Source organism: Zootoca vivipara, chromosome Z (genome assembly GCF_963506605.1).
Source record: "Zootoca vivipara chromosome Z, rZooViv1.1, whole genome shotgun sequence".
Taxonomy (NCBI): domain Eukaryota; kingdom Metazoa; phylum Chordata; class Lepidosauria; order Squamata; family Lacertidae; genus Zootoca; species Zootoca vivipara.
In genome coordinates, this window is record NC_083294.1 from 12,105,944 (window position 1) to 12,133,541 (window position 27,598).

General features: G+C 46.9%; 4 protein-coding genes across 5 annotated transcripts; 1 reads left to right on the forward strand and 3 right to left on the reverse strand.

Annotated features, from left to right (window-relative positions):
• Positions 1-444: 444 nt before the first annotated feature.
• CDC26 (cell division cycle 26) lies at positions 445-3,628 on the reverse strand. The gene is made up of 2 exons (XM_035113361.2): positions 3,411-3,628; positions 445-2,390 (listed from the first exon to the last, which is right to left on the reverse strand). The coding sequence occupies exons 1-2, from the start codon at positions 3,489-3,491 to the stop codon at positions 2,217-2,219; spliced, it is 255 nt and encodes an 84-aa protein (XP_034969252.1). The 5' UTR covers positions 3,492-3,628; the 3' UTR covers positions 445-2,216.
• A 136-nt stretch (positions 3,629-3,764) lies between these two features.
• On the forward strand, positions 3,765-16,106 carry PRPF4 (pre-mRNA processing factor 4). 2 transcript variants are annotated; one of them, XM_035113359.2, is made up of 14 exons: positions 3,765-3,873; positions 5,031-5,208; positions 6,720-6,906; positions 7,009-7,096; positions 7,281-7,360; positions 7,588-7,681; positions 8,142-8,236; positions 8,719-8,777; positions 9,988-10,111; positions 12,733-12,822; positions 13,435-13,557; positions 14,712-14,819; positions 15,245-15,363; positions 15,783-16,106. In XM_035113359.2, exons 1-14 carry the CDS (start codon positions 3,841-3,843, stop codon positions 15,974-15,976), a joined length of 1,572 nt encoding a protein of 523 aa, XP_034969250.2. In that variant the 5' UTR covers positions 3,765-3,840; the 3' UTR covers positions 15,977-16,106. The 2 variants fall into 2 exon arrangements, with proteins under 2 accessions (XP_034969250.2, XP_034969251.2); XM_035113360.2 differs by having other exon boundaries at positions 3,772-3,864.
• A 1,776-nt stretch (positions 16,107-17,882) lies between these two features.
• RNF183 (ring finger protein 183) lies at positions 17,883-18,613 on the reverse strand. The gene has a single exon (XM_060270187.1). The coding sequence runs from the start codon at positions 18,611-18,613 to the stop codon at positions 18,023-18,025; it is 591 nt and encodes a 196-aa protein (XP_060126170.1). The 3' UTR covers positions 17,883-18,022.
• A 3,460-nt stretch (positions 18,614-22,073) lies between these two features.
• Positions 22,074-26,428, reverse strand: LOC118083896 (uncharacterized). The gene is made up of 3 exons (XM_035112924.2): positions 26,303-26,428; positions 23,754-23,856; positions 22,074-22,984 (listed from the first exon to the last, which is right to left on the reverse strand). The coding sequence occupies exons 2-3, from the start codon at positions 23,821-23,823 to the stop codon at positions 22,074-22,076; spliced, it is 981 nt and encodes a 326-aa protein (XP_034968815.2). The 5' UTR covers positions 23,824-23,856; positions 26,303-26,428.
• Between the last annotated feature and the right edge of the window lie 1,170 nt (positions 26,429-27,598).

Here is a 27,598-nt window from a genome sequence, read left to right on the forward strand (position 1 = left end):
TTGGCGCTTTGTCGGCGCGGCGCTTCAGCAGCAAGGTCCCGCTGCTGGGCCCTGCTGGCTGGGGCGCTCGGCGGGCCACATGACGATGTCTGGCGGGCCGGATTTGGCCCCCGGGCCTTGTGTTTGACACCCGTGCCTTATGGGGTACACAAGAGCCCTTATTGGGTTCTCCATTGGAGAATATAACAGAGGCCAACCAGAGAAGTTTGAGAAGCAAAGCCTTTATTTTTGCTGTTGCAACAGGGTCCCTCCCCTCACGCAGGAGAACAAGGAAGGAACCCAGAACAAAAGAGAACCTCCACTTTTATCAGTTTCCCCATCACCAAGAAACACCCCCAATACATCATTCCTACATCACAACTATGTAATCAATACTTCACAAAAAAGGAGGGTTCAAGGTAGAAATCTGAGTACTTTTGACACCTCTCCTAGTCCTCCTCTCACCCCTCCCAGGTGTGAATTCCTAAACACAAAGAGAAATTAACATTTTCGTAAGAGTTGATCACTGTTTTGTTTGGAGGAGTCTTCCATTGTGAATGAGATGGCTAGCAGTCTGGCACCATTGATGGGGAAATGTCCAGGAGGCTCAGGATTATGGCTCCCAAGTTGCTAGTCATGTGGAAATGTGTGTGTGTAATTCAGTGGGGTGGGGGAAACTCCAACAAGATGGATATCACTTTAATTCTGGTCAGTTTGGGAGAGTCAAAATGGTTTTCAGGCCTGTCTTCCTGTACTGTTTGCGTGGTACATTTATGAACATTTATTATATATGTGTGACCTCGAAATTCTTATAACACCACTATAATTTTTATGCTACTCGGTTTATTGGCAAGAACCCAAAATCAGCTGTGTTAACTATTAAAAAAACAACTCTTAGCAACTGTATCTGCAGCTCCCAGAATTCTTTGTGCCAGGTTATCTGATAATGCCTTATCTGCTTGCCTTTTCTGGTAGTCTGGCCATTCCTTTGAGATGGTAATTACTTAATTCCTGAGACAATGCGAAGGTTCTCTCACCCCCTCCCCCTCCTTGCAGAGAAACATTTGGTCAGTTGGGGAGTCAAAATGGTTTCAGGACTGTCTTCCTATGCTGCTTCAGACATGTGGTTTATATATTTATTTACGTGTTTGCTTGGTACATTTATTAGATATATATTTATTAGATAAGACCTTAAAATTCTTATAAGATTAGAAAACTATAAAAATAAAGAAAAAAAATAAGTTTGCAAAAGGGGACCCAGGGGTTAAACCACAGAGTCTAGGGCTTGCTGATCAGAAGGTCGGCAGTTCGAATCCCTGCAACGGAGTGAGTTCCCGTTTCTTGGTCCCGGCTCCTGCCCACCTAGCAGTTCGAAAGCACATCAAAGTGCAAGTAGATAAATAGGGACCGCTCCAGCGGGAAGGTAAACGGCGTTTCCGTGCGCTGCTCTGGTTCGCCAGAAGCAGCTTTGTCATGCTGGCCACATGACCTGGACGCTGTCTGTGGACAAACACCGGCTCCCTCGGCCTATAGAGCAAGATGAGTGCCGCAACCCCAGAGTCGGACACGACTGGACCTGATGGTCAGGGGCCCCATTAACTTTACCTAAGTTTGCAAAACAATGATTACCATGTGGTTAGGGCAGATCAATGTGTCAGTGTCCACTTATGACATATCAGCAAAAGTCGCAAATTGAAAGATAACTATAGCATGTACACAAAAATCGATTTCAGATTTGAAATCAGCATTGAAAGAACTTATAAGAACAGTTGGAAATTCTCATGCAACAGAAAGAAAAAAAATGTTCCCCATAATCTAGGGCCTCTCAGTTGTAAATAGACCCACTCTACAACCACCTCAAAGTAAATATATATATAATACTGTATGCTCAATTTCACTTCTGTTGCTGCACCCGTCAGCAAGGCTCACGGTCTCTTTCACTGTCCATTTATGTTTATACAATGAAGCATGCAAAGTTAAAAAGAAATATTTTATTAAGCACAGCAGCCTAGCAAAGTTGCACAAAAGAAACCATCACGTAAGGCAGAGATCCCATTTTTGTAGGGAAAGCAAGACTTGCTCTGCTTTGAGGAGGAATTCCATTTAAAGCCTAGAGGAGAGAAGCTCAGTCTCTTCTGCTATTTCTAAAAAGAGGCTGTCGGGCTCTTGAAACAAATTCCAGCTTTCTTCCAAAGCTCACAGGTTCCAGGGCACTGCCACTGTCCACCCTCTGGGCTCTAGAACTCAAAGTTCCCAAACTGAGATGAACGGTTGTTTGGTTTGGGCTGGGGTTTGTAGCCAATTCGGTCATGTATCATCTGTTCCCGGCTCTTATGATCAGTGTTGAGTCCCAGCGCACCCTCACCATCGCTGGCTCCCACCACGTCCACCTCCTCACGCTTCCTACGACTCTGTGGAAACAAATGGGAAGCATGATTAAAGAAAACTTCTCCAGGACAATCACATATGCGCCCCCTCCGCCCATGACATGTTTTCTTTTTCAAATATAGCTGTAATGAATCAGGTTCTTTGCTTTCAGATTTAGGACACTGCAAGCTGTCAAAAAGTTCTGCCACAGAAAGGGGCCAAAGACCTTTACTTATGAGTGCAGGGGGCCAACATGAAGACAACCTCAAGCATAATTTGGGATTTAGATCTGCTACTGTGTATGCACAAACACACCTTCTCACAGGAACACAGGTAGCCGTTTTATACCAAATTGGACCACTGTTTCATCTTGCTCAGTATTGTCTACTCTGCGGGATTTCAGGCAGGGAGTCTCCCAGCCCTACCCAGGAGACTGAACTTGGGAGCTTCTGCGTGCAAACGAAATGCTTTACAACTGAGCTTATGGTCATCTAACATAAAACACAGGAAGCTGCCTTTTACTGAGTCAGACCATTGGATCCACTTAGCTCAGTATTGTCCACCCTGTTTGGCAGCACTTCTCCACGGTTTCAGGCAAGAAGCCTCTTCCAGACTTACTTGGGGATACTCACAATTTAACCTGGGACCGTCTCAATGAAAAAAAAAACCCTTTGCCACTGAGCTGCGACCTTTCCCCAGCCAACAACCTTATATTAAAACAAGCAAACAGCAGCCCTGAGGAGCCAGTGTCCTTTCTCCATACTGTGCAGCACAGTTGGAGGGGGGAATTGCGCCCAACCCCAGCGGGTGGCTCTACCTCACCACCTGTTTACTCAGTACCCTCCTTAGTGGGAGAGAGCAGCCCGGGCCGGGCAGCTCAACAACAAACAGGATGGCTACTCCCCCTGTGAGGAGAAACAGCTTTTTAAAAAAGAAAAGAGAGCAAGGACAAGAGAATCTCTAAGCATGTGCAGAGTGCGCAAACAACAACAACAACAACAACACCGAAGAAATATGGGCAAGGAGCGCTTCGCCGTCCCGCAGCCAACCACCCACTCACCCACCTCGAGTTCCTTGCGGGCGCCGTCGAACTCCTCGATGTCGTCCAGCTTCAGTTCAAGCCGCGTCGGTTTCCGCCGCAGCATCTTGCAAGCAGACCTTTCCCCTGCGGCTCTCTCGCGCGTGCGCAGCAGCTCCCCGCTCTTTTCTTCACCTGCACCTCTGGCTCAGGCGCCGAAAGCCAGAGGCTCGATCCCACCATGCCCCACGTCGCCGGCCAGCAACCCGGAAGGTCCCGCTCCGCATCACCATGGAGCTCCAGGGAGGCTAGAGCGGCCCGCTCTCCGGGATGGAATGGAAAGGCACCATTGGCTGTGGCGCTCCGCGAGGGCGGGGGGAGGGAGCCGCTGTGCCGGAAGTGTTTGTGGGGAGCCCGCTGTGTGTGATTCCCCCACTACACAGCCCCGGTCTGAGAGGAAGGGTCGGGAAATCGCCATGGCTGCGTCGCGGATCGCCCCGGTGAATAAGGCAGGAAGCTTGAAACTGGGATATAATGCGGTTTCTTAGTTTATAAAACGTGTATCTTTTCATAGAAATGATAAAATGAAAAATCTGTTTGAAATAGACACCAGTGTCTACTTATTTACTGCGGTGACTAACGTAACCTCACTTCGGTAGTAAAAGTTTTTAAAAGCGTAACGGATTGTATCCAACTAAAGCGCAATTCAAGGTTGGACTCATTTGAATTAATAAATATCACTCGCTTGCGGCTGTTAATTTCAGTGGTTCTACTCTTTCAGTTGAGCTGAGTTGGGTTCAACTCAACGCTTCGGCTTCTGCCACAAAAGGCAAAATGTTATGCTTTAAGATTTCTAATATTTCTGCTGCATTAAAACAACAAGGCATTCTTTGCCACCTTAAAGACTAACAAACATTGTTGTTGCAAAACCACCTATTAGAGTGGACTTGTAGTCCATGAAAGTTTATGCCAGAATAATAAAATATATATGTTGGATTGCATTCAGTGCTATCTCTACACAGAGCAGACCCACTGAAATGAATAAACATAACCAATTGAAGCCCATTAGGTTTATTGGGCCCACTCAGAAAGACATAGATACAGCCCTTTGCTTTTAAAGTACCATGATACTCATGGAGTAACATGACTGTTCCTGTGGAATATTTTATGTTAGTCACTGTAATAAATATATTACCAAACAGAATAATCCTTAACCATGTCAACTTAGAGGAAAGTCCTATTGAGTTCAGTAGGGCTGACTTCCACAGAGGTGGGCTTAAGATTGTGGCTTTAATGATTAACAGTATGCTGGGATCCAAAACAAAATTGTCCTATGTACTGTATGATGGGGAGGGGGCTGTCAGATGTGGGCAGATGTCATGAGTCAGGAGTATAGGGGGAGGGGAGTTGGTTGCTGCCGTTTGGCCCCATTGCTCTTCAGCCTCCTCTTCTGCCTGAGTCTGGACTGCTCTCTGCCTTAAGTCTCTTCCTGCTCACTAAAGCCTGTTGCCTCTTCTTCCTCTGACCATGCATCACTGTCCCCCTGGCTCTGAGCCTTCTTCCCCAGTTCTCTGCATCAAGCCAGCCCATGACAGCAGGTGGGGGGAAATCCACATTTGCTCTCTTGCTTCTCCATGTAGGCTACTGCTGAGTTTCCTTCTTGCAGGGTTCAAAAACAAAGGCTTCAGATGAAGGGGATGCTCCTCCAGCCAAGAAAGGCCCGATTTTCTATGGGAGCTTGGAGGAGAAAGAGCGAGAGCGCCTCCTCAAAGGGGAGTCTGGGATGATGGGCAAGGATGCGGTCAAAGCAGCTATTGAGGCTGGCAACATCAATATCACCAGTGGTAAGAGATGGTAGTGAGCTGACTGGGAGATGGAAAGAAAAGGATGGAGGGAAGAACTGCTAATTGGGGCTGATAATTTGTTTAGAATGCTTGTAAGCAGGCCATTTTCAGCAAATGCTCTCAGAAGCTCACAGTTCAATACTAAAATTACAATTAAATCAGGAAGTCTTTTAAAACAAATCACACTAAAGCATTACACAGCATAATAGAGATTAAACGAGGTGCTGACATAAAACCACATGCTGCAATAGGAACATTTTAAAAGTCTGTGCAAGCAAAGAAGGCAGTCACCTGGTGCTGACAGGATGCCACAACTAAGAAGCCTGTGTCATTGTCCACCATACTTCCAAGGGTGGGAGGACCTAGAATAGATCTTAATGTTTGGGTGGGTTCCTGCGGGAACAGGTAATCTTTCAACTAGCCTGGCCCCAACCCATTTGGGGCTTTGTAGGTCAAAATCTGCACTTTGGCTTGAGCTTGGCAATGAACTTTAATCCAGTGTATCTCTTTAGGACAGGCAAAATAGGTTCCACATGACCAGTCCCATTTATTTGCTTTAACTCTAGTTTCCAAGCAATCTTCAAAGACAGCCCCAAGTACAGTGCATTATAGTAATCAGTCCATGGATAAATGTGACGAGGCTGTCTTTATCCCAGGGATGCTCTCAGTTATACATACAGTGGTACCTCCGGTTACGACTTAATCCGTTCTGGAGGTCCGTTCATAACCGGAAACCGCTCGTAAGATGAGGCGCACTTCCGCTAATGGCGCCTCCTGCTGCTGCTGCGCCGCCAGAGCGTGATTTCTGCTCGCATCCCCGGGGTAAAGTTTGCAACGAGGGGCATCTACTTCCATGTGAGTGGAGCACGTAACCCAAAGAATTCATAAGGGGGGACGGTTCGCAACACGAGTTACCACTGTAGTTCTTTACAGGAGAAAGCAAGCAGGAGATAATCCCTGCCCTGAGGTCTTTATAATATAAATCTAGATACGGGTGGCAAGGAGCAAAACACTAGATGAGAAGGAATGTCACAGGTGGCAGCAGATCAATGTGGGTACACTGTGCTTAGGTTTCATTTCAGGGGAGGAAATGGTTGCTGGCTAGCTCCTGCCCATCTGCAGGTCCTTTTTGTTCCCTCTGGATATAAAAATGTGTACTGCCAGTGGCCATAAGAGATTGTGCTCTCTTACCCCACCCTCAAGCAGTACCTTAATTACATTGTGCCTTTGTATGGATTTTGATTTCAAGCCATTTGGGGAGCCAGTTTTGACTGAAAAGAGGGGTGTAGATCAAAGTCTTAAGCCAAAGGCCTCAATGATTAACATAAGCTTTGACCTGGACACTCAAGGAGCAGAGAGAGGTGGCACAACATATACCACATATTGTTGCTCTTTGCTTGTGGCTTCATTGAAATGAAGCAAACTTATGAAGTGAGGGTCAAGATTTGAGGCGCTGTAGGGTTCTGTTGGGGTTGTATTTCTTATAACTTTTGGCTTTCTACTGTGATCAGGTGAAGTTTTTGACTTGGAAGAGCACATCAGCGAGCGCCAGGCAGAGGTCCTGGCAGAGTTTGAGCGCCGGAAGCGTGCCAGGCAAATCAATGTTTCCACAGATGACTCTGAGGTCAAGGCCTGCTTACGAGCCCTCGGGGAGCCCATCACACTTTTTGGAGAGGGCCCTGCAGAAAGGAGGGAAAGGTGAGAGAGGATGAAATTGACTTGCTCTCACTTCCTTTTCCAGTTCGTTGATGTGACTCATATAAACAAAGGCAATTTAATCTTCACTTTATTTCTCAACAGGCTACGTAATATTCTGTCTGTGGTTGGCACAGACGCATTGAAAAAGACCAAAAAAGATGATGAGAAGTCCAAGAAATCAAAAGAGGAGGTAATAAATTTTAAAGCAGCTCTGGGATTTCAAATGGGAGTCTTCACAAACCCTAGGACCTGCATACACAGCTCACACTTTCCCACTGAGCTCTGACCTTTCCCCTTAGCTATAAATGTGTGCCCACTGTACTAGCCAAGTCTCACAAGAGATTCCCACCCCTTTAATGTTTCATTTCTCTTAGTATCAGCAAACCTGGTACCACGAAGGACCAAATACCCTGAAGACGGCCAGACTGTGGATCGCCAACTACTCCCTCCCTCGGTAAGGGGCTGGAATTGAGAAATGCTAACACAAATATTGATGAGGCCTTGTATATCTGTTGTCCCTAACTAGAGTGGTGGTGATGTTTGAGAAATGGGGAATTTCAAACCCACCTCAAAAGACAGATGGCACATGGCAGAAGAATGGTCACCATTACAACTTTCAGGCCTCTGCAAGGGTTGAATATGGGCAAGACCTGGTTACATTAATTTTTGTTCCCTTCACAGGGCAATGAAGCGATTGGAGGAAGCCCGGCTGCTCAAGGAGGTCCCTGAGGCCACACGGACATCCCAGAAACAGGAGCTGCACAAATCTCTAAGGGTAAGTGGGACCCATCTCTGCTTTGGCTTAAACGTTCTGGGCACTGGGCTGCTGCAGCCCAGAAGGCCCCCGAGATGCGGAGGTTCAAGTGAGCTTGCAGAAGGCTTCTGTGCCTCTGCTTCTCCTCACCATAGTTCAATGGTAGATTAAATGCTTTGAATGTGGATGGTCCCAGGTTGACTCCCTGGCATCTCCATCTCCAAGGACACCTGGACAAGGAAAGATCTCTGCTGGTTGCTTGGAATTCAGCTGCCAGTTCAGAGCATGTAACATAGCACTAAATGGGCCCACCAATTTAGCTCAGTAGAAAACACTACTGGGGGTGAGGTGGGGGAGCAGCCTGGGCAGGAAACTTCATCTCTTTTCTTTACCATCTCAGGGCCATCTCATTTTAGTGAGCCCTTCAGTTCCTCTGGTGGCAAAATACTGTATTATCTTTTGTTTTTTGTTTTTCTTTCAGTCTTTGAATAATTTCTGCAGCCAAATTGGGGACGACCGGCCTATCTCCTATTGCAACTTCAGCCCCAACTCCAAGCTCCTGGCTACAGCTTGCTGGTAAACTTTATTCTGCTTTTCATTATCTCCCTCCCAACCCTGCTAAGTTCTCCTATAGTGCACAGAAGAGGCTGCCTGAGCTGTTGAGGGCAGTCATAGAATCATAAAATTGTAGAGCTGGAAGGGATCCCGAAAGTCATCTTGTCCAACGCCCTGCAATTAGCAAGCTCTGGAAGGCTATTGTGGGAGTAGTTTTTAGAATGTGATAATGCTGTGGGTGCATTTTATCATTTTGCTGAAGGTTGTTTTTAGACTTGCTATCTTCTGTTTTGTTTTTAGACTTGATATCTTGCAACTGGCGTGTGTGTTGCAATTGAATTTTGCTTGGTTTTAATATGTGTTTGGTTTTTTTTACTCTCCTAGCTTCCTTGATTGGTTTTGTTTGGTTGGTTTTGTTTGTAAAACAGAAAGACAAAGGATAGAAAACATTTTAAGATAAAATAAAATGCCAGTCAGTTTTCCTTCTGCCTTTCCTCTCCCAGGAGCGGTCTCTGTAAGCTGTGGTCTGTGCCGGATTGTAATCTCATCCACACTTTGCGAGGTATAGTATCTGACTCCCACCACACCCATTGCCAAATCAGCCTGCTTTTTTCTTATTTTCCTCAAATGACTGGAGCAATTATATGGCTGATTAGGAGCATAAGGCTACATGTGTGGGAGGCTATGAATTTTGAGAGTGGTGTTGTGCAAACTTCTTCCTTTTCTTTCTTTCTTTTTTTTGTCCACCTTGGGCTTGGGTGAGATGGCATTCCTTTCTGGAAGACAGCCTGGACTCTCATAAACAGTGTTGGGAGTCATATCCTATAGGCCCACTGCTTAGCTGCTGACTAATTCAGGGCTTGGGAACCTCAGGCCCGTGGGCCACATGTGGCCCTCACAGCCTCTCTGGCCCTTGGGACTCTTCAAACTGCACCAACCCTGCTTGGCTCCCTCCTTTAGTGTTTTTACAGTGGTACCTCGACTTACGAACGACTCGACAACCGAATTTTTCGACTTATGAATGGGGGTAATGGCCGCGTGCTTACAAATGTCTCGACATCCGGGGGAAAAACCACGGCGGTTTTAGATAGGGATTTTTCGACTTACGAATTAGATAGGGTTGCTTCGACTTATGAATTTTTCCGTTTTCAATGCATTCCTATGGGAAATCGCGTTTCCAATGGCTTTTCTCGACTTACGAATTTTTCGATTTATGGAGGTGCCTTCGGAACGGATTAAATTCGTGAGTCGAGGCACCACTGTACTTGGGTGGAAGGTGTCCTTGAATTCTGATCATGCCTGGAAGGAGACTAGAAATGGGAGTGTGAAGGCAGGTAGCCTACTATACAAAGGGAAAAGCTGCATTTGTTGCTCCACCTTCTTTTGCTTTTGGCCCCTCCCACTATTGGCATGCAGCCTTCCTCCATTCAGGCCAGCCAGAGTCATTTTCAGAATTCAAGGATGCAATCCAGGCTGGCAAAGGACACTCAAGAAGGGTGTGAAGCAGGGACAGTGAAGTGTGTGGCCTGAGGGGAAAGAGTGAATTAGTGTGGGGAGAGTGCCAAGGACCAAAGTGGAAGGCCTTGAGAGCCACATTTGGCTTACAGGGCCAAGGTTCCCCACCCCTGCTTTAGCACAAAAACTAAATTTGGAGTGATTCCCAGTCAAAGAGTCTCTTCGGAGCAATAGGAAGAGGCCCAGACTCAGACAGAGGAAGCAAGCTTAAAATTGGCTGGCTCTCAAACTGTCTGTCTGTCTCGTCTGTTCCCAAGGGCACAACACCAACGTTGGAGCCATTGTCTTTCACCCCAAGGCAACCATCTCCCTGGACAAGAAGGACGTCAACCTGGCTTCATGCGCAGCGGATGGCTCTGTCAAACTCTGGAGTCTTGAAAGGTACGCCTGGGCCCAGGAAAATCAGTTGCCTTCCTTTCCTTATTGGCTGCTGTGGGTGGTAGAGAAAAAATTAAAGCAGCCTGGAGAATGGCTTCCTGTTTAACCTCCTTCTGCAACAAACAAAAAGCTAACACAAGTGATTGAGGCAGGGGCATGACCACACTATACTTTTAAAGCACGTGGCTCCCCCCCCCCAAGAATCTTGGGAGCTGTAGTTTGTTACAAGTGCTGGGAATTATAGTCCTGTGTGGGTGAACTATAGTTCCCAGAGTTATTTTGCCGTGGGTGCTTTTTGGAGCCTGAGGCTCAAACTGTGAGGTGGGGGGGGGGGGTTCCCACTTCTCCCCCATGTCATACTTGTCTTACTTTTTACACCTCTTGTCTTGCTATGTCCCCTGTTAGTAGCACCCAGACAGGCTGGGTTTTTTCCAACAATCTGGCACTGTGACTCTTGGGGAAGACAGTTGATTCTGTCAGTGCCTTATCCAAGGAAACAGAGAGAGAGCAGATTCTTTAATTGGGCCTCGGGGAAGAGGTTTATTTCTGTCAGATACTGTTGCTGTGGGCAGAAGCATCAGTGGCGGTAAATTTGCACTCCTTCGTCAGTCTTGGATGCCTGTGAGGTCATAGAACCATATAACTGTTTAGGGAAGCTTTTAATGTATGATGGATTTCTGTATTTTAATATTTTGTTGGAAGCCGCCCAGAGTGGCTGGGGGAACCTGGCCAGATGGGCGGGGTATAAATAATAAATTATTATTATTATAACTGTCAAGTTGGAAGGGACCATGAGGGTCATTGAATCCAACCCCCTGCAATGCAGGAATCTTTTCCTCAAACTCATTTAGTGATAGATTTTCTCCCACCTGTTGAACTCAAGACCCTCTTTTGCAACAGTGAGGGACCTGTGACCCATGGGCCTGACTGGGCCTGGCAGGGAACCTGATATGGCCCATGGGGCCATTTTTGCCAAGCCGCGCCTGCCCCACCCCTGACATCTTGTATCATATGGGGCAGGTAAAGACACGGCTGCAAAAGGAACAAGTAGAACAGCTTTAAAATGTGTTGTTCTGGGGCCGCTCTGTGGCTTGTTCTATTGATGTCAAATTCAAACCCCACTGGGCTAGGCTTCCTTCTGGAGTTCCCTGAGTTCCTTCACCTTTTATTTAAGAAAGTCAGGGTTGCGTGTACAGGATTAGATCATTCCAGCAGCATGGGGGCTCAGTCGAACTGAAGAGAGCAGCTACAGTAAGTAGAGCTGGTCTAGTAACTCTGATACTTGAGGAAGTAGAACTCCCTCCTGCCAATGAGGTTACTGGTTCACTATCCAGTTGCTATAGAATCATAGAAGAGTTGGAAGAGACCACAAGGGCCATCCAGTCCAACCCCCTGCCAAGCAGGAAACACCATCAAAGCATTCTTGACATTTGGCTGTCAAGCCTCTGCTTTAATACCTCCAAAGAAAGAGACTCCACCACACTCTTTAGTAGCAAATTCCACGCTTTCTTTTGGAACACAGAGTTGTAGACCCATTGAATTGCATGGAAATGGTTAACCTAGGTTCATTAATTTCACAAAGGAACTTAATTGAATACAACCCCATAGGAAGCTGCTTTATAGCAAGCCAGACTAATTGCCTCTCAAGGCCACTGTTGTCTGCTCTGATAGGCAGTGGCTCTCCACAGTTTCAGGTGGGAGGATTTCCCAGCCATACTTTGAGACATCAGGGATTGAATCTGGGATTCTTTTGCCCGCAGAGTGTGTCTACCACTGAGCCACAACTGCTCTGCTTGGGCAGTCAGGGTTTTCCCTTCTGTTTTGAACGCCCTTGGATTACTTTAATATTTGTACTTTGCAGCCTTGGGAACAATGGCGAGTAGCCTACATGAAGCATCCCAAGCTGCCTGTGTATTTTTGCAGTCAGTCAGAGACAGCATTGTTTGTTTCCTTGTGAACTAGTTTTGCAAGACCAATCACAACATATTTTAGGCTTGAAAGGCAGCAAGCAGTGTACAAATCTTATAGTGTACTATAACTAAGCTGTTAATAAAGTCATTGGATAAAGCCAAGCTAGTCTGTGAATCTCACACTGAGAGCCAGTGTGGTGTAGTGGTTAAGAGCGGTAGACTCGTAATCTGGTGAACCGGGTCCGAGTCTCCGCTCCTGCACATGCAGCTGCTGGGTGACCTTGGGCTAGTCACACTTCTCTGAAGTCTCTCAGCCCCACTCACCTCACAGAGTGTTTGTTGTGGGGGAGGAAGGGAAAGGAGAACGGAGAATGTTAGCTGCTTTGAGACTCCTTCGGGTAGTGATAAAGCGGGATATCAAATCCAAACACTTCTCTTCTTCTTCAATAACAACTGAAACCCTTTTCTCTTCTGGGCACCTTTCTGGGAGGTCACTTACCAGTCGTGGGTGGAGTAACTACTGTAAATTTTACCTTCACACAGCAGACTAGTTTCTGTACACACACCCCCCCCAGGTCCTCCAGCCAGCCAGCTAAATCCACCCAACACACTTTCCTTTCCCCTCTTCTGTATTGTTGCCTCTTTATTTTAGTCTCTCTTATGGGACAGCCAGCACCATCAAGAATTCACCATGAGATGTTGTGTTTCTTTCAGTGATGAACCAGTGGCTGACATCGAGGGACACACAGTGAGAGTTGCCCGGGTGGCATGGCATCCCTCTGGCAGGTTTCTGGGCACCACCTGGTAAGTCAGAGGAGGGGGTGCAGCCCAAAGGGCCACACATGGCACCTGGTCTAATTTATTGTGGGTAGCAAGGATGAAAATAAATAGGGAAATGATGTGACGGAGAGAGAGGAAAAGCAGAGCGCGGCAGAAAGGAAGAAAAGAGAGTGCCTTCCATTGTTAGTAGTCTCGCCACCACTGGCAATGCCACCGCCATGGGTTACCTTCAAAAGAATTCTGCCCTCGATAGAAAAACAGTTGTTGCGATCCCCTTGTGATATGTTACTACTTTCCACTCAGCCCAGCACTCATTACACAAGACTGGAAAGTGAGAGGTCGGAATGGGAGGAAGCTGCAGTTGAAGATCCCAATACCTCAGTGAGATTGGCAACTGAGCAGGGAATTGAATTATGTGTCCTAAATGCTACACCTATCCCTGTATCAATTGGATGCTTGTCTTAAATTTGTGGGGGCTGGGGGCAGATTAGATTAATTCCATGATCTCAGCTTGGAGTGGAGATCAGGATAGACAATCCAGCCACCTGCTTGAACTTTGGGGGGGGGGCAACCAGTTGGGGCATTGTGAGATATTCACATGAGTCTTTGTCTCTTCTCCACTCCCCCCCCCTGCAGCTATGACCACTCTTGGCGCCTGTGGGACCTGGAGGCTCAGGAGGAGATCTTGCACCAGGAGGGGCACAGCAAAGGAGTCTACGACATCACCTTCCATGTTGATGGCTCCCTTTCTGCCACTGGGTAAATCTACATGCATATGCACATCCTAACCCTTCCTGGGGGTGTCACTGAGCGAGTATCAGCCAGTAATGATGCTCATTCTTGCTAGTTCTAAAATGCCAGAAAAGAGAGAGAACTGGCTGGGATTCTACCTTCAGAAGATCCTACTCAAGCTAAAAAGTCACAGTGGAAATTCTAATGAGGGAGGGGCCATAGCTTTGATAAGAGTGTCTGCTCTGCGTAGAGAAAGTCACAGCTTCAATCCCCAATGGTTATCTCCCTGTCTATAATCCTGGAGAGCAGCTGCCAGTCAGTGTAGACACTACTGAATTAGATGGACCAATGGTCTGACTCATTTCAAGGAAACTTCCTTTGTTCCTAATAGCTTGACTGTATTCCTGAGTTTATACACTACAGTACTACTCATTAAAATAAAAGTTTCAACTATTTAGGGTAATTTTAAGATTTGCCCCATCGTTCTTAATCTGCAGATTCTGATCTGGGCAGCTCTTGCTTAGCTTGTTTGTAATTGAGTTGATGCTTCATTGTCATATAACTATGTTTTGGAACTTCCTGCCTATTGACATTAAGCAAGCTATATAGTTCTAGGCACCTGCTGAATCTTTTCTTTTCTTTTTACAAACCTACCCAGATGCATAATTTAGTTACTTTGTTTTTAAAGTTCTACTTATTTTTATGCGTGTTTATAATGCCAATGGCTTTTATGTATACAGTATTTGCTTTTTAATTGTTTTGTAGATTTTAGCTATATTTCACCTACAGTTTTTGTACTCCTCTTAGATAACTTTTTGATTTAAGTGCATTATAAATATTCTAAATCTATGCAAACAAAGTGTGCTAATTAGACTTTGCTACATGTGATTTGCCAGGTAGGTCAGATCTGGGTCCTGCTTGCAAAACTTTGGCTCTGCAGACAGGAGGTGGTAGTAACATGGGAGGCAATCCGAGCTGTGCAGAAAGGCTTTGCTCCAATTTAACAACTGTGGTTCACAGAAGCTCCTTTGGCTCCTGTATAGTGATGTTAGGAGGCACCCAGCCTCAAGAGAAAAGAAGATCCAAAGATGGCTCGAAGTGAAGCCTCTTATTCAAAGTGGAAGCACAGGAAGGGGTTTGTGTGAGAAAGAAATTGTTTGACATTTTCCTCTTCCTTTCAGTGGCCTTGATGCATTTGGCCGCGTTTGGGATCTGCGCACGGGGCGTTGTATCATGTTTTTGGAGGGTCATCTCAAGGAGATCTATGGGATCAACTTTTCCCCTAACGGGTAAGAACCAATTTGCCATCCCCTCTTGGGGTGCAGGTCTTAATATTGACACACAGACAACTAACTTCTGCTTAGAGTAGATTAATTGAAATTAATGGAACGAATTTAGTTTGCACACACACTATACCGGCACACTATAGGTGGTAAATGTGCATTCAAAGCACATTTACCACCCCAAATCATCTTGGGAGCTTTAGTTTCACAGAGCTTATAATCCCCTATGCCCTTAGTAAGCTACAGTTCCCAGGATTCTTTGGCAGAAGTCGTATGCTTTAAATGTATGGTGGGTACATAGCCTCCCCCCCTTCCCCAATATATTTTATTAAAGCTTTTTCGTAATCATGTAGGATTATGAATAGGGTTGAAACTGGGAACAACCCCCTTGCACGCAAACCCGAATTCCTCCTCTTCTGTACTTCTCATAGGTACCACATTGCCACTGGCAGCGGCGACAACACCTGTAAAGTGTGGGATCTCCGCCAGAGAAAGTGCATCTACACCATCCCTGCCCATCAGAACCTGGTGACAGGAGTGAAATTTGAACGTAAGTTTCTGCAGCTGCTAAGCCTTTTCCCAGAAACTGAGGATATATAATGGGTTGAAAAGTACCTCTTATGGTTTCTATGTGCAACATAGATTCCCAAGACATGGATATATATACCACTCCCCACCCTCCCCAAATACACTGGCTCTTGAGAATAGCCTGTATGCTCTGTTACTCGCCCTCCCTCTTCCTGCATCCCCCCTGTTCCCTGCTTATGGTTGGCTTTTGGGTAAGGTTTTGGGGGAGCTGGTAGCACTCTGGAAGTTGTTGGACTCCCAAATCCCACCAGCCAGCATAGCTAATGGTCATGGACGATGGGAGTTGTAGTTCCTCACCCCTGCTCTAAGTGGTGAATCTCTATATTGCCTCCTTAGTCCTCCTCCTCACTTCCTGTTATTTTTCTGTTTCCCGCCACCCAGCAAATCATGGCAACTTCTTGCTTACCGGAGCTTACGACAACACAGCCAAGGTCTGGACGCACCCAGGCTCATCACCGCTGAAAACCTTGGCAGGACACGAGGGCAAAGTCATGGGCTTGGACATCTCCCTGGATGGGCAGCTGATCGCCACATGCTCTTATGACAGGACTTTCAAGCTTTGGATGGCAGAGTAGGGGGAAGGAGCATTTCTGCCAGATTGGCCCTGCCCAGCTCCCGCAGCCAAGGAAGGCAGCCTGCTGTGACACCCTGGGACTCCGCCACAGATGGCTTGATGTCCTTCTGGGATACTGCCGCCTCCTCACACATGCACACCCTCTGGTCAGGCCAAGCTGAGTTTGAGAACACCTTCCCTATTGCATTCCGCTTCAGTTGTGTCACCTTGGGTGCTAACTGAGCTGGTAGGGTGGGTTGTTCCAGTTGTTATTTGGGAGTGGGGTCACAGCTTCTTACTCGGACAGAGACTTTTCTTGAAAAACGACACCCTAACATTAAAGCAGAGTGGCTGCTTGAAAATGGTGAAGCCTGTGTGGGTTGTGTTTTTGACAGATGGTTTCTTGAGCCAAGCAGCCTCTGGTGGTGGGGTGCCTCCCCTGCCCCACCCCCCAGTGCTCAGCTTTCCTATTATCACTCCTGCATTCATAGAAACATCAAGTTGATAGTGACCTTAAAGATCATTAGCCCAGGAATGGTGAAACCACAGGCCCCCTAAGCCAAAGGTGGCCCTCCAGGCTTCCCTGTCTGGCCCTCAGGACTCTCCCCAGGCCACAACCCTCCGCAAACCATGTTTCACATCCTCCCTGAGAGTTTTTACCTGGCAGGGATGTGTCCTTTCACTCTGATAATACTTGCTTGCCTAGATGGAGGATATGGAAGGGCGTGTGTGGATATGGAAACTGGCCTGCTGCACAGAGGTAACATTTACTACTCACTTTTGCCTCGCCCCACCTACCACCAGCATGTGGCACTCAGAAGGTTGCCCTGAACGGAATGAGGTGTAATTGGGTTGGGGGGAAAAGATTTCCCACCCTTGAATTGGCATTTCCTTGTAGGGAAAGGCGCTGCAGCCACCCCACTCATGTTCATTTTGTGTGTCCCTTTCCCAACCCACCCTGTCAGCGCTAAACCTACCTCCTTGCAAAGACCCAAAAGATTGCTTTGATTCTATTATCAGCCCCCACTCTTAGAAGCTGATGCAATTTGAAACAGAACAATACAGCGTAGATACAAAAGTTTTAATGTCACTGCCGTTTGGCCCTCTAACCAGTAGTGCACACACCAGGAGAAAAAACCCTTGAGCATCTGCCTTCATTTTCATGCCTGCATGACGTGATTACACAGAGGACCATCTCCAAGCTTGGACAGAGGACAGTTAAGGTCTGCAGCCTTGGTGGTTCCACCTTCAGCAGTGCAGTCCGTGTTCTCTGGATGTTGGGAACTCATAATTGGCTGCAGCAGAGGCATTTGGCACAGGGGAAGAGGCTGGTTTGGAGGGTTGGCATAGCTCAGTGGTAGAGCCTTACATGCAGAAGCTTCCAGGTTCAATCTCCAGAATCTCCAGGTAGGAATAAGAGAGACAGACCACTGCCTGAAACCCTGGAGAGCTGCCACTCAGTATAGAAAATATGGCGCTAGATGGACCAATGGCCTGACTAAAGCAGTTTCCTTTGTCCCTTTACTCCAAGTATGGGGAAGCTTGGGCCCTCCAGACGTGGTTGTGTTACAGCTCCCATCATGACCAGAGATGATGGGAGTTGTAGTTCAGCAACACCTGGAATGAGAAAAGCTCTCCTCTCCACCTGCTATATTCCCATTATCCATTTTCACCCTCTTGCCCACTTTAGCCAACTTAAGAAGCAGTGAGTTTGTTCGTTGAAATGCTCCCACTGCCCTGTCATGTCCTCATCCGCATCCCTATGTTAAAGCTCACAAGTAACCCTCAAGGTCAAATCCTGGGACCCAGTGGCAGTCCAAACCATTTTGCTGTCTGGGGCGAAGGACAATTGGCAGTCTCTCTCTTGTTCGATAGGCAGAATCTGAAAGAGCTTTGAGTCTTAAATCATAACTGGGCAAGGCCTTCCAGCACACTTGAGCTGGCTTAGAGAACTCAAGGCAGGCTGTGTGGCACACACAAGTTAGTCCTCCCAACACTTTGCTGCTGCTTGCCAACCACCTCTACCCTGCTCCCAGCATCTTCCACCTGAGAAGGCTGCTGGTCCCTGTCACCCCCACCCCCAAAAGAACTGCCTGGTCCAAAAGATGGAGAAGATGAGTAGTAAAGTCACGCTTAAGATGACAGCCATCAGGTAGGTGAAAATCCGGAGCTGGGGGTTGCAGGCACACACCCACATGGGGGAGCGGTGGCGGTTGGGCAGGGTTGTGGCGGCAGTGGTGGTGCTAGCCGGGCGGCTTTGCTCACGGTAGCTCTCAATGCTGGGATCTGTCACTGGGCCCAGGTCCAAGGTGTAGACCCTGGGCTGGCGGAGGAAGTACCTGCTCTTGCGCTGCTCCTTCAAGCACAGCTGCCGGCCTTCCAGGATGATGTGGTTGGGCTCCAGGCGCAGCAGGCGCAAGATGGCCTCATTGGTGGGCAGCTCAGTGACGGGCTGGTCGGAAGGGAGGACGGTAAGGTGGCGGCAGAGTGGGCACTGCAAGCGGTTCTGGGCCGGGGACACCAAGCTGAGATGAGCCAGGCACTCAATGCAGAAGGAATGTTGGCACTGAAGGACCTTGGGGGTGCGGAAAGTGTTGTCGTAAGGGTTCCAGCAGATGGGGCATTCAGCCTCCTGCCCCTGGACCTGCTTCTCAGCCATGGGGAGACTAAAAAACAAGGGCAGGTGTAACCATATAGCAGCATCAATGTAGTGGAACCTTTGGCCCACGAGATGGAATGTTTGGTTTGCCATGGGGCCATGCTTGCTGAGACTGATGGGAGTTGTAGTTCTTCAGCATTGGTGGGGGGGGCAAAGGTTCCCAACATCTGGCTTTTACAGCATCAGCAAATGCAAAGAGAGAGGTCCTCTGCCCAAGGGAGTTTGCAGTATGAAGTTTAAGAGTGGAAGCGAGCCCTTCTCTTGCAAAGCAATTGATAAGGCAAAGGTGGGAAAATAAACATCCACATCAGAACAGCCTGCTGGATCAGGCCAATGGCAATCTAGTCCAGCATCCTCTTCTCACAGCAGCCAACCAGAAATACACAAGAAACCTTGAGCATAGACATCATGGCTAGTAGCCATTGATAGCCTTATCAGAGGAAGCACACAGAGGGTTGTGCTTTAATGGTAGAGCCACTGCCAGTCGGTCTAGAGAAGCTAGTCAAAGGATCAGTGCTCTTGACTCTTATCATAAAGGCCTTTATGGTCCTACGCCCTACCCACCCCTGCAAAAAACAACAACACCCAAAACAAACCTACCTTGCCTTGAAAAGCAGGAGATGTGGGCAGTGTGGCCTCATTCTAACTCAATTCCATCCAGGATCAATGTTTCTTTTCACACCGCCCAGAAGTCTGATGCATTCTTCTTCTGCTCCCTTATTCTTTCTTAAGATTGGTGAGCAAGTGTGGGCTTGCAGCTGGATCTGAGCTGGTCCAAAATGAAGAGAGAGAGAGCCTAGGCAGGAAGATGCTTCCTTTGCAGGTGCTGCTAAACCAAAGGTGTTCTCTCTCCTCCTCCCATTCTCAGGGGACTTTGTCCCTTAGGCAGAGCTTGGCGTTTTCTTCTGTCAGGTTGGTAAGCAGCTGTTGTTTACTACCAGGGCCTGGCAGCCAAGGTGAGAGAACTGGTGGAAGGCTGGCAGGGAAATCCTCGGGCTGCCTTGGAAGTTAGGAAGCCCCAAGCGGACCTATTTTTCAGCACTGCTGCCATTGATTTTAGGTAACTTGGTTTAGGAGCATAGGAAAACAATGAGGCATGCTCCAAGAGGCAGAGCAGCATTCGGCCTAAAATCCCAGCACAATTCTCAAAAGTAGTAAGACATTTATTTTTTCTCCTTTACACCTTCCACCGCCTCCTCCTAGTACTGAATTGTAGCTTCTGAACCTTGGTGGGAGGGCAAAAACTTTCCCCCTTTTACATTGCAATGGTGGAAACAGGTGTAAATGTATTATTTAACATCACTAATATACTGCTTGATTGTGCTAAAACCTCTAAACAATACATCCCCCCATTTTTAAAAAACGTTTTTTTTAAAAAAGCATTAAAATTAATTAAAATTAAACATGTTAACATCTACATGCCCATATCAACTTTTTGATACAAAGATGTTTTTAGCAGGCACTGAAAAGAGTACTACAAAGATTTCCCACCTGATTTCAATCGGCAAGGAGTTCCAAAGTGTGTGTGCTGCCACAGAAAAAGTTTGGCTTTTTGCAAGTGTGGAACAAGTATTCTGTGGAACCAGTAACAGTGCTCAAGTGGGCACATATGAGATGAGGTGATCCAATAATAATAATAATAATAATAATAATAATAATAATAATCTCGTGCATTTGTAAGTGATATTATGGTTTGTTTACTTTTGTGTGTGCAGAGTCCCCCCCCAGCAGTGAAAAGAATATTAATATGAAAGAAAATGCACAATGATTAAATCAAAGCAATATAAAATGGTGAAGGGGCATGGCTTGCCGAGAAGCCTAATGGCAGCCTGATCCAGCATCTCCTATATGTAAGAGGCTAATTTATAGTTGAACGACTGCCAAGTAAAAGCATAAAAGGTAAAGGGACCCCTGACCGTTATGTCCAGTCACGGACAACTCTGGGGTTGCGACGCTTATCTTGCTTTACTAGCCGAGAGAGCCAGCATACTGGTCATGTGGCTAGCATGACAAAGCCACTTCTGGCGAACCAGAGCAGCACTTGGAAGCGCCGTTTACCTTCCCGCTGTAGCGGTACCTATTTATCTACTTGCACTTTGAGGTGCTTTCAAACTGCTAGATTGGCAGGAGCTGGGACCGAGCAATGGGAGCTCACTCCGACGCGGGGATTCGAACCGCCGACCCGATCGACAAGCCCTAGGCTCTGTGGTTTAACCCACAGCGCCACCTGCGTCCCCAGTAAAAGCATATTGCTCCTCAAATTTATCTTCAGCAAGGTCATGTTGTGGGGGTCATAAAAGTTAGCTGGCTAAGCAAGATTTACAAGAAGTGTTAGAAGCGCATTGCCCAGTGCTGCTTGAAGAGACTGGCAAAAACTAAATATCCCCTGGTTATGTGTTTGTGAACTGCCTTCATGCTCTCATCACACACAAAACTCCCAGGTTAACTCACATCCTGCCCCCCTCCCCCTCCGCTCTGGTGTCTCAACAAGGAGCAAGCCCACCCCACAACCAATCACCCTCACTGGGATGGGCAAAGCCAATCCTCAAAACACTAAAATCCTTCCCTCCCTTCCCAAATTCCAGAGGTACCATACATTTAACCATTGGTCATAATATACTGTAATGGAACTTCCAGTTTCAGAGGCAGTATCCTTCAGGCCATCAGTTTAGTGGTGCAGCTGGGTAATTGTAGGTCAGGCACCCCCAAACTGCGGCCCTCCAGATGTTTTGGCCTACAACTCCCGTGATCCCTAGTGTAACAGGACCAGTGGTCAGGGATGATGGGGATTGTAGTCCAAAACGTCTGGAGGGCCGAAGTTTGGGGATGCCTGTTGTAGGTCTTATTACTGCTGTGCATTGTTTCAGTTGCAAAAGAAAAGAAAAAAAAACCTCTTCTCCCTTCCAATCCAATGCGCTTTATAATAGTTCTACCTGCACTGTCAGAGGCTATGAATACTAGTTGTTGAGAATTAGAAATTGAAGAGTGCACTCAGGACCTGCTTCTGGGCTTTCCATAGGCATCTGCTCAGCCACTGTGAGTGGCCAGCCAGTGATTCGGACAAACAGGATGCATATTATCCTCCAGCCTTGCTGGCTGCAGCTCAGTGGCAGAGTACCTGTTTTGTATGCAGAAGATGCCAGGATCTGTCTCCTGAAACATCTCCACATAGGACTGGGAGAAAATCCAGCCTAAAACCTGGACTGCTGCTGCCAGTCAGTGTAGACAATACTGGGTGTGTTTATTTCCAGAAATACAGCTGACTAGAATCAGGGTAGTGCTCCTGATGCTACAATTCAGGTTGAAGGTTTCTTAACCTGTAGAATCTTCAAAACCCAAGGAACAGTGGCTTCTGTTTTTTAATGCATGCCATCCAGACTCTCCAGACTCTGCAGCCATACTAGACATCGGCAGGAAGGTGTCCTCTTCTGAGAGTGTTGGCACTCCAGGCAACTGCTCCTCAGCAAACAAAACCACGTTCCAAATACTGTTCAGACCTTACCAGGAGGACAAGGAAACTCCCATTGCAAGTGACCAATTTATCTACTGCCCTATCAGCAAAGAGAACAGTATTCAAAATATCAGACACCAGTCTGGGAGTGAGGACTTGGAGGAGGAACTCTTCCCGTGCTCGTTTCATACCATTCAGCAGCACAGCAAGGTTGATCTTGGTGGCCAACTGTTTCCCATCCACAGAGCTCCATGTGGACACCATTATGCCATAAGGTACAAGACTTTGCCCCACATAAATCTCTGCAGCAGAGATATCACAGGTCCCATTTTCCAGGATGCCCCTCCAGGGAAGCCAGACACTACTTTGCTCGAGATATCGAAGTTTCACGGCACTCTCCTCCGTCAGGAGGGAAAGAGTGGCTTTGGTGAGGCACAGAAGTGTGCTTCTTGCATCACCCAGCCCAGCGGTGACCAGGACCCAAGGTTTGTCAGGATTTGTCCCTCCCAGCTGGCCACGTATGTATTGCTGCAGAATCTGCCACGTAGTTTCTGGCTGGTTTGGGAAGAGAAGGCGAAGGAGTCCAAGCCGGCTTTTGGGCAATTGATTCTTGGTGGGGCTCGCAGCCCTGTAGTCACCCAAGGATAAGTGGCTGTTACCATGATGGAGCAGGATCATAGAAACAAAGACAAACACAAGGGCCAAAAAGGCAGCAAGGGAAACAGAAGGGAGGAAATCAGAGTCTTGCAGGTCTGGTGCAGGAGTTTCGGTAGAGGCAGAAGGAGCTGATCTTTCTCTGGCCTCCACCTCTGCACGCTTCCAGGGTTCACAACACGGTTCTTCAGGGAAGTTTCTACAGTCAAACAAGTAGGTCTCCTCATCATCAACGTCTTTCCACATCCCTTGCATGTCTTGGTTTTCTAGCACAGAGAAAGAAAGGAAAGCTGAGAAGCAGGGTGTTTAAAACAACACACACACACACACACACACACACACACACACACAGCTCTGAACGAGGTAGTAGGGACCTGAAATAGTATGGCTGTACCATTTCACTCCGAAGGCAGAGGGTCACATTCTGGAATGTTCCCTGCAGGTCCAAATCCAACATAGCTGGAACTTCTCTGCCTGCTGTGCTAGCTTTTTATTTTTTGGGGTATAGAATGAATTCATTTTATTTTATTTATTTATTTTCATACAGAGAAGCATAAATAACCACCCCAGAGGCCGCCCTTGTCTGCAGTTTTTGTCCCCTTAAAACTCTACCCCTTCTTTGAGAGCCAGTGTGATGTAGTGGTTAGAATGCTAAACTAGGACCTGGGAGACCAGAGTTCATTTCTCCACTCGCTGGGTCGCCTTGGGCCCAGTCACAAACTCTTAGCCTTACCTACCACACAGGGTCGTTGTGAGGATAAAAGCAGCAGCGGGAGGAGAAGTGTGTATGCCACCTTGACCTCCCTGGAGGAAAGGTGGGATATAAATGTAATAAGCAAATGAATAAAATAAATGACGTTGCAAGTGCAGGTTTATCATTAGACAGAGCTAACAATGGCTATTTGCCTCTACCTAGAAGCCATATTTGGTAGCGGCCATCGCAACACCTTGTGGTTGTGAGTTTCCAAAGGTTTATTGCACATCACATGCAAAAGATAATGCCAAGAAGTTGCCATACCTACACCAGAGACTTACTTTCAGCTTGGAGTGCAGACATGTCTTGAGCCGTTCTCTGGACAGAGGATTGTTTCCCACAAATCTTCATCTATAGGTACATCTCCCTTACATCTGGCACCTACTGATCATGGAGAGAAGGAAAAGAGGAGAGTGGCCTAGTTAAAGTAGCCTCTTGTAGCAAAAACAGCCAAGACCCCTGAGATCCCTTAAGAGACCAACACATTATCTGTGGCAAACATTTGCATAGGGAGGAGCCCAGTTTGTCAGATACACAAAGTAGGCTGCAGAGACTGAAATATAGGTAACTGCCTAATCCCAAATCAGACAGCTGGTGCATATAGTTCAGTCTTGTCTACTCTGACTGGCAGTGGCTCTCCAGGGTTCCAAGCAAGGGTGTCTCTCAATCTTTACCTGGAGATGCTGGTAATGAGAGAGAGAGTCGTGGGAAAGTGAGGGAGTAATTTATTTGGCTCCACCTTTCTCCTCCCACAGGAGCAAAAATAAATTGTACTCTTTGGTGACAGAACCCCAGCAGAGATTTAAAAATCACAACACATGCAGCAAAGTAAAGCATGGAAATATAGTAGTGCCTGGCGTGCTCTGGCCCATGGGGTCACGAAGAGTCGGACACGACTAAACGACTAAACAACAACAGACCTTTAAGATATACCCTTGTTGTGAGTTTGAAAACTTCCCTCTTCCTCTGGCATGGACTGACAGCAAGTAAGAAGGCAGGTAGGTTGGGGGTTGGCTGAGGGCATGGTGAGATTGGTGGGGGCAGTGCTCCATATGTCCAATGGACCAGCCACTACTAACCCTCCAAGGAAGCTGATCAATGGGCACACTCAGTCCTAACTGGGAAGTATTGGGGGGCAGGGAGCTTCCTCAATTTAGGATTTCTGCTCCCCTCCCCAAATATTTTTGTATTTCTGCAAACAATGGGGTTCCTCCGAACTTGCTTGGGGATACAGCTTCTGCTTTCTTGTGTCTGGGTGTTGTCATGTGGCTATAAAAGGATTGGCACTTGACTCTGAACTTTGGAAATAAAGGAAATGTGAGCACTGAAATGCTTATCAACTCTTATGGTCTGTTATGAGCCATTAAAAAAAAAAGGCCTGGCAGCTTTTATAGGATAATCTCAGAGAAAGGTGCTATTTTGTCTACAAAGTGATCAATAAACATTGGCCACTCCAGTGAGGTGGGACAAAGTAGGCTAAAGGCAAAGTTTTAAAGAGGGAGAAAAATGAAGAGCTCCCTGCTGAGTTTCCACGTTTGCTAGTGTATATATATTCGATCACTTTAAAGGCAATAGTTCTTCAGCTGCATGCACACTTTTGCTCTCAGACAAACACAGATCCCACATCTAACACCAGTGCTACACGCCACTCCCATCTCCATGAGCTGTAAGAGATTCCTGGGGCTCCAGGTGTTTAGCCAAGGTTGTGTCTCCATTGGGAAGATCGAGGCACAGCAGAGGCTAGTATCTTTAATAAATATGGCTGATTAACACATATTTACACCTAGATATCTGCCATGGAGGGGTTGCTGAACATTATACCCCAGGAGTGTCTCTCATCATTGTCCCTCTCATATCTTCAGCAAACTTGGGTCCAAAACAGCAGCCAGTCATGGCTCCTGGCCTCCAGCCAGTGCCAAAGTGGTTCTGACCTCTACACACACACCCCATATAAAGTTCTGGCCTCCCCAGAAGCTCATGGAGAACTAGCCTTTGCTCTCCTTCCCAGCACACCTCCTGCCAAAACCCCAAGCCTCCTGTGAAATTACACTTTTCCCTTTCACCTCACCGCCCCCTCCCTGTCACTCCTGTTTTGCACAGACCTGAGAACCTTATTTGATGTATAGTACCTGGCCACTGTTTCATAATGGTTTGCATTCAACCAGCCAGGCCAGACTGGTTTGCATAAGCTGGCCCATGGATTCCTTTTCTGACACAGTTCTGTAGCCTGCATTTCCCATTGGGTTTGGGGGAGGGGGGGTCTCCCCCTGACCAAACTCTTAACAATATTCACCTAACCATCTTATTGGGAAGCGCTGTAGCTTAGCAGAAGAGCACCACCATTTTGCATGTAGGAAGTCCCAGGTTCAGTCCTTGGAACCTCAGGTAGGGCTGGGAGACACCTCTGCCTGAAACTCTGGATTGCTGCTACCGGTCAGTACTCGGGCTAGAGCAGGTATCCTGTGTTCCTGGAAAGCGCCATAGCTCAGTGGTAGAGCATCTGCTTTGCATGCGGAAGGTGCCAGGTTCTCCAATGGCATCTCCTAGTAGAGTTGAGAGACCCTTCTAAGTGAGGCTCTGGAGAGCTTCTGCTGGTCAGAGTAGACAGGGCAAGCTATATAAACCCTATCTTCATTCTTGAGATGTTTAGACTCGCCTTTACTTCATGCTTTGCTGTATGCGCAAAAGTTGGCAAAAGTTCTCAGATTCCTGGCACTTTCTAGAATTGCACGAAACATAAAATGGTTCGTTCCCCACTCCCTCTCCCCAAAAAAGTTACAGGTATTATAGAACCAAGGAGAAAAAGTCTTGAAAAGGAGCAAATACTTACCACCCTTTCCACGTACAAATGGGGTACACTCCACTCCCCCATGAAAAGGTTCCCTTGTTTCAATTCAAGTTGTTCACTGCTCTGTCAACTTGGCACCACCAACTTCCCTGCAGACACCTCTCATCTGCATACAGGTAGACAGTTATCACAGGTATGCAACTAACAGAAGATCTCCTCCCTCCAAGGCACAGTTTTCCCCAGGTCCTAAAGCTAGTACCTCTTAGTTTTGGGCGTAACACATAATGAGTGCATACAGACCAGGGCTTAATTCATTTGTACAGGTTCTGCAGAGAAGTCACACCTGGCTTGATCTCATCCCAGCAACATCAGAAGCTGCCTTACAGTACTTCAGGCATATTGGTCCATCTAGGTCCACACTGATTAGCAGAGATTCTCCTAGGTTTTGAGCAGGAATCTCTCTTATCCTGAACTGGAGATGCTGAGGATTTAACCTAGGACCTTTTCAAATGTGAGACATGTACTCTGCTACTAAGATACATGCAACTGAACACACTACAGCTAAGTCCTACATGCAATCTATTATGCACTATGTGTGTCCCCCACTACTGTGCTCCTGTGCAAATTTTTTAAATGTGTTATAAACAAAAAATAAGGGCATGAAACATTTCCCAGCATGACAACAAAGCCTCCTGCATATACAATATATGATGCTGCCATTTAGAAAACAGGAACCAGCAATCCTAATGGCAAATTCCTGCTGTCTGTGGATTGAGAGAGGCACTCTGGACATGCTCAAAAACCTCCCTCCACCTATTGTAACTAGCAGGTATGGATAGACAAACAAACCTATCAATTTTTGTTTCTCATTCTCTCCCTTTCCATTTTAAGTCTCCCTTTCCACATTGGTTTGTGATTTATTTATTTTTACGTCCTCCTGAAAATTCAGCAGCTTTTTGATGTAAATTATTGCTAATATAAACAGTTTGCTATGCAATTTTGCCTGATATACACATTTTTGCAAAGCAATTTTCCCTTCATCTTTGTATCTTGTTTCCATTAATATAGACATCTTTATGCACACTTCAAGCCAATATATATAATTTTGTACACAACACTAGACTGGCGATCTGGCTTGCAAAATTCAGAGAAGAGCAAATTTCAAAGGGAGGCTGCGCTTCGATCCGCACTTGGTTTTGGAGAGTTCAAATCAGGTAGATTCATCTTTAAATGTGAGCAGAAACTAATTTCTCCCCCAGCCCTAGTCACAAGTTATGCTGACTGAGGGAGATGGAAACTGTAGTCCATCAGCATGTCTAAGGCCATAGGTTTCCCACG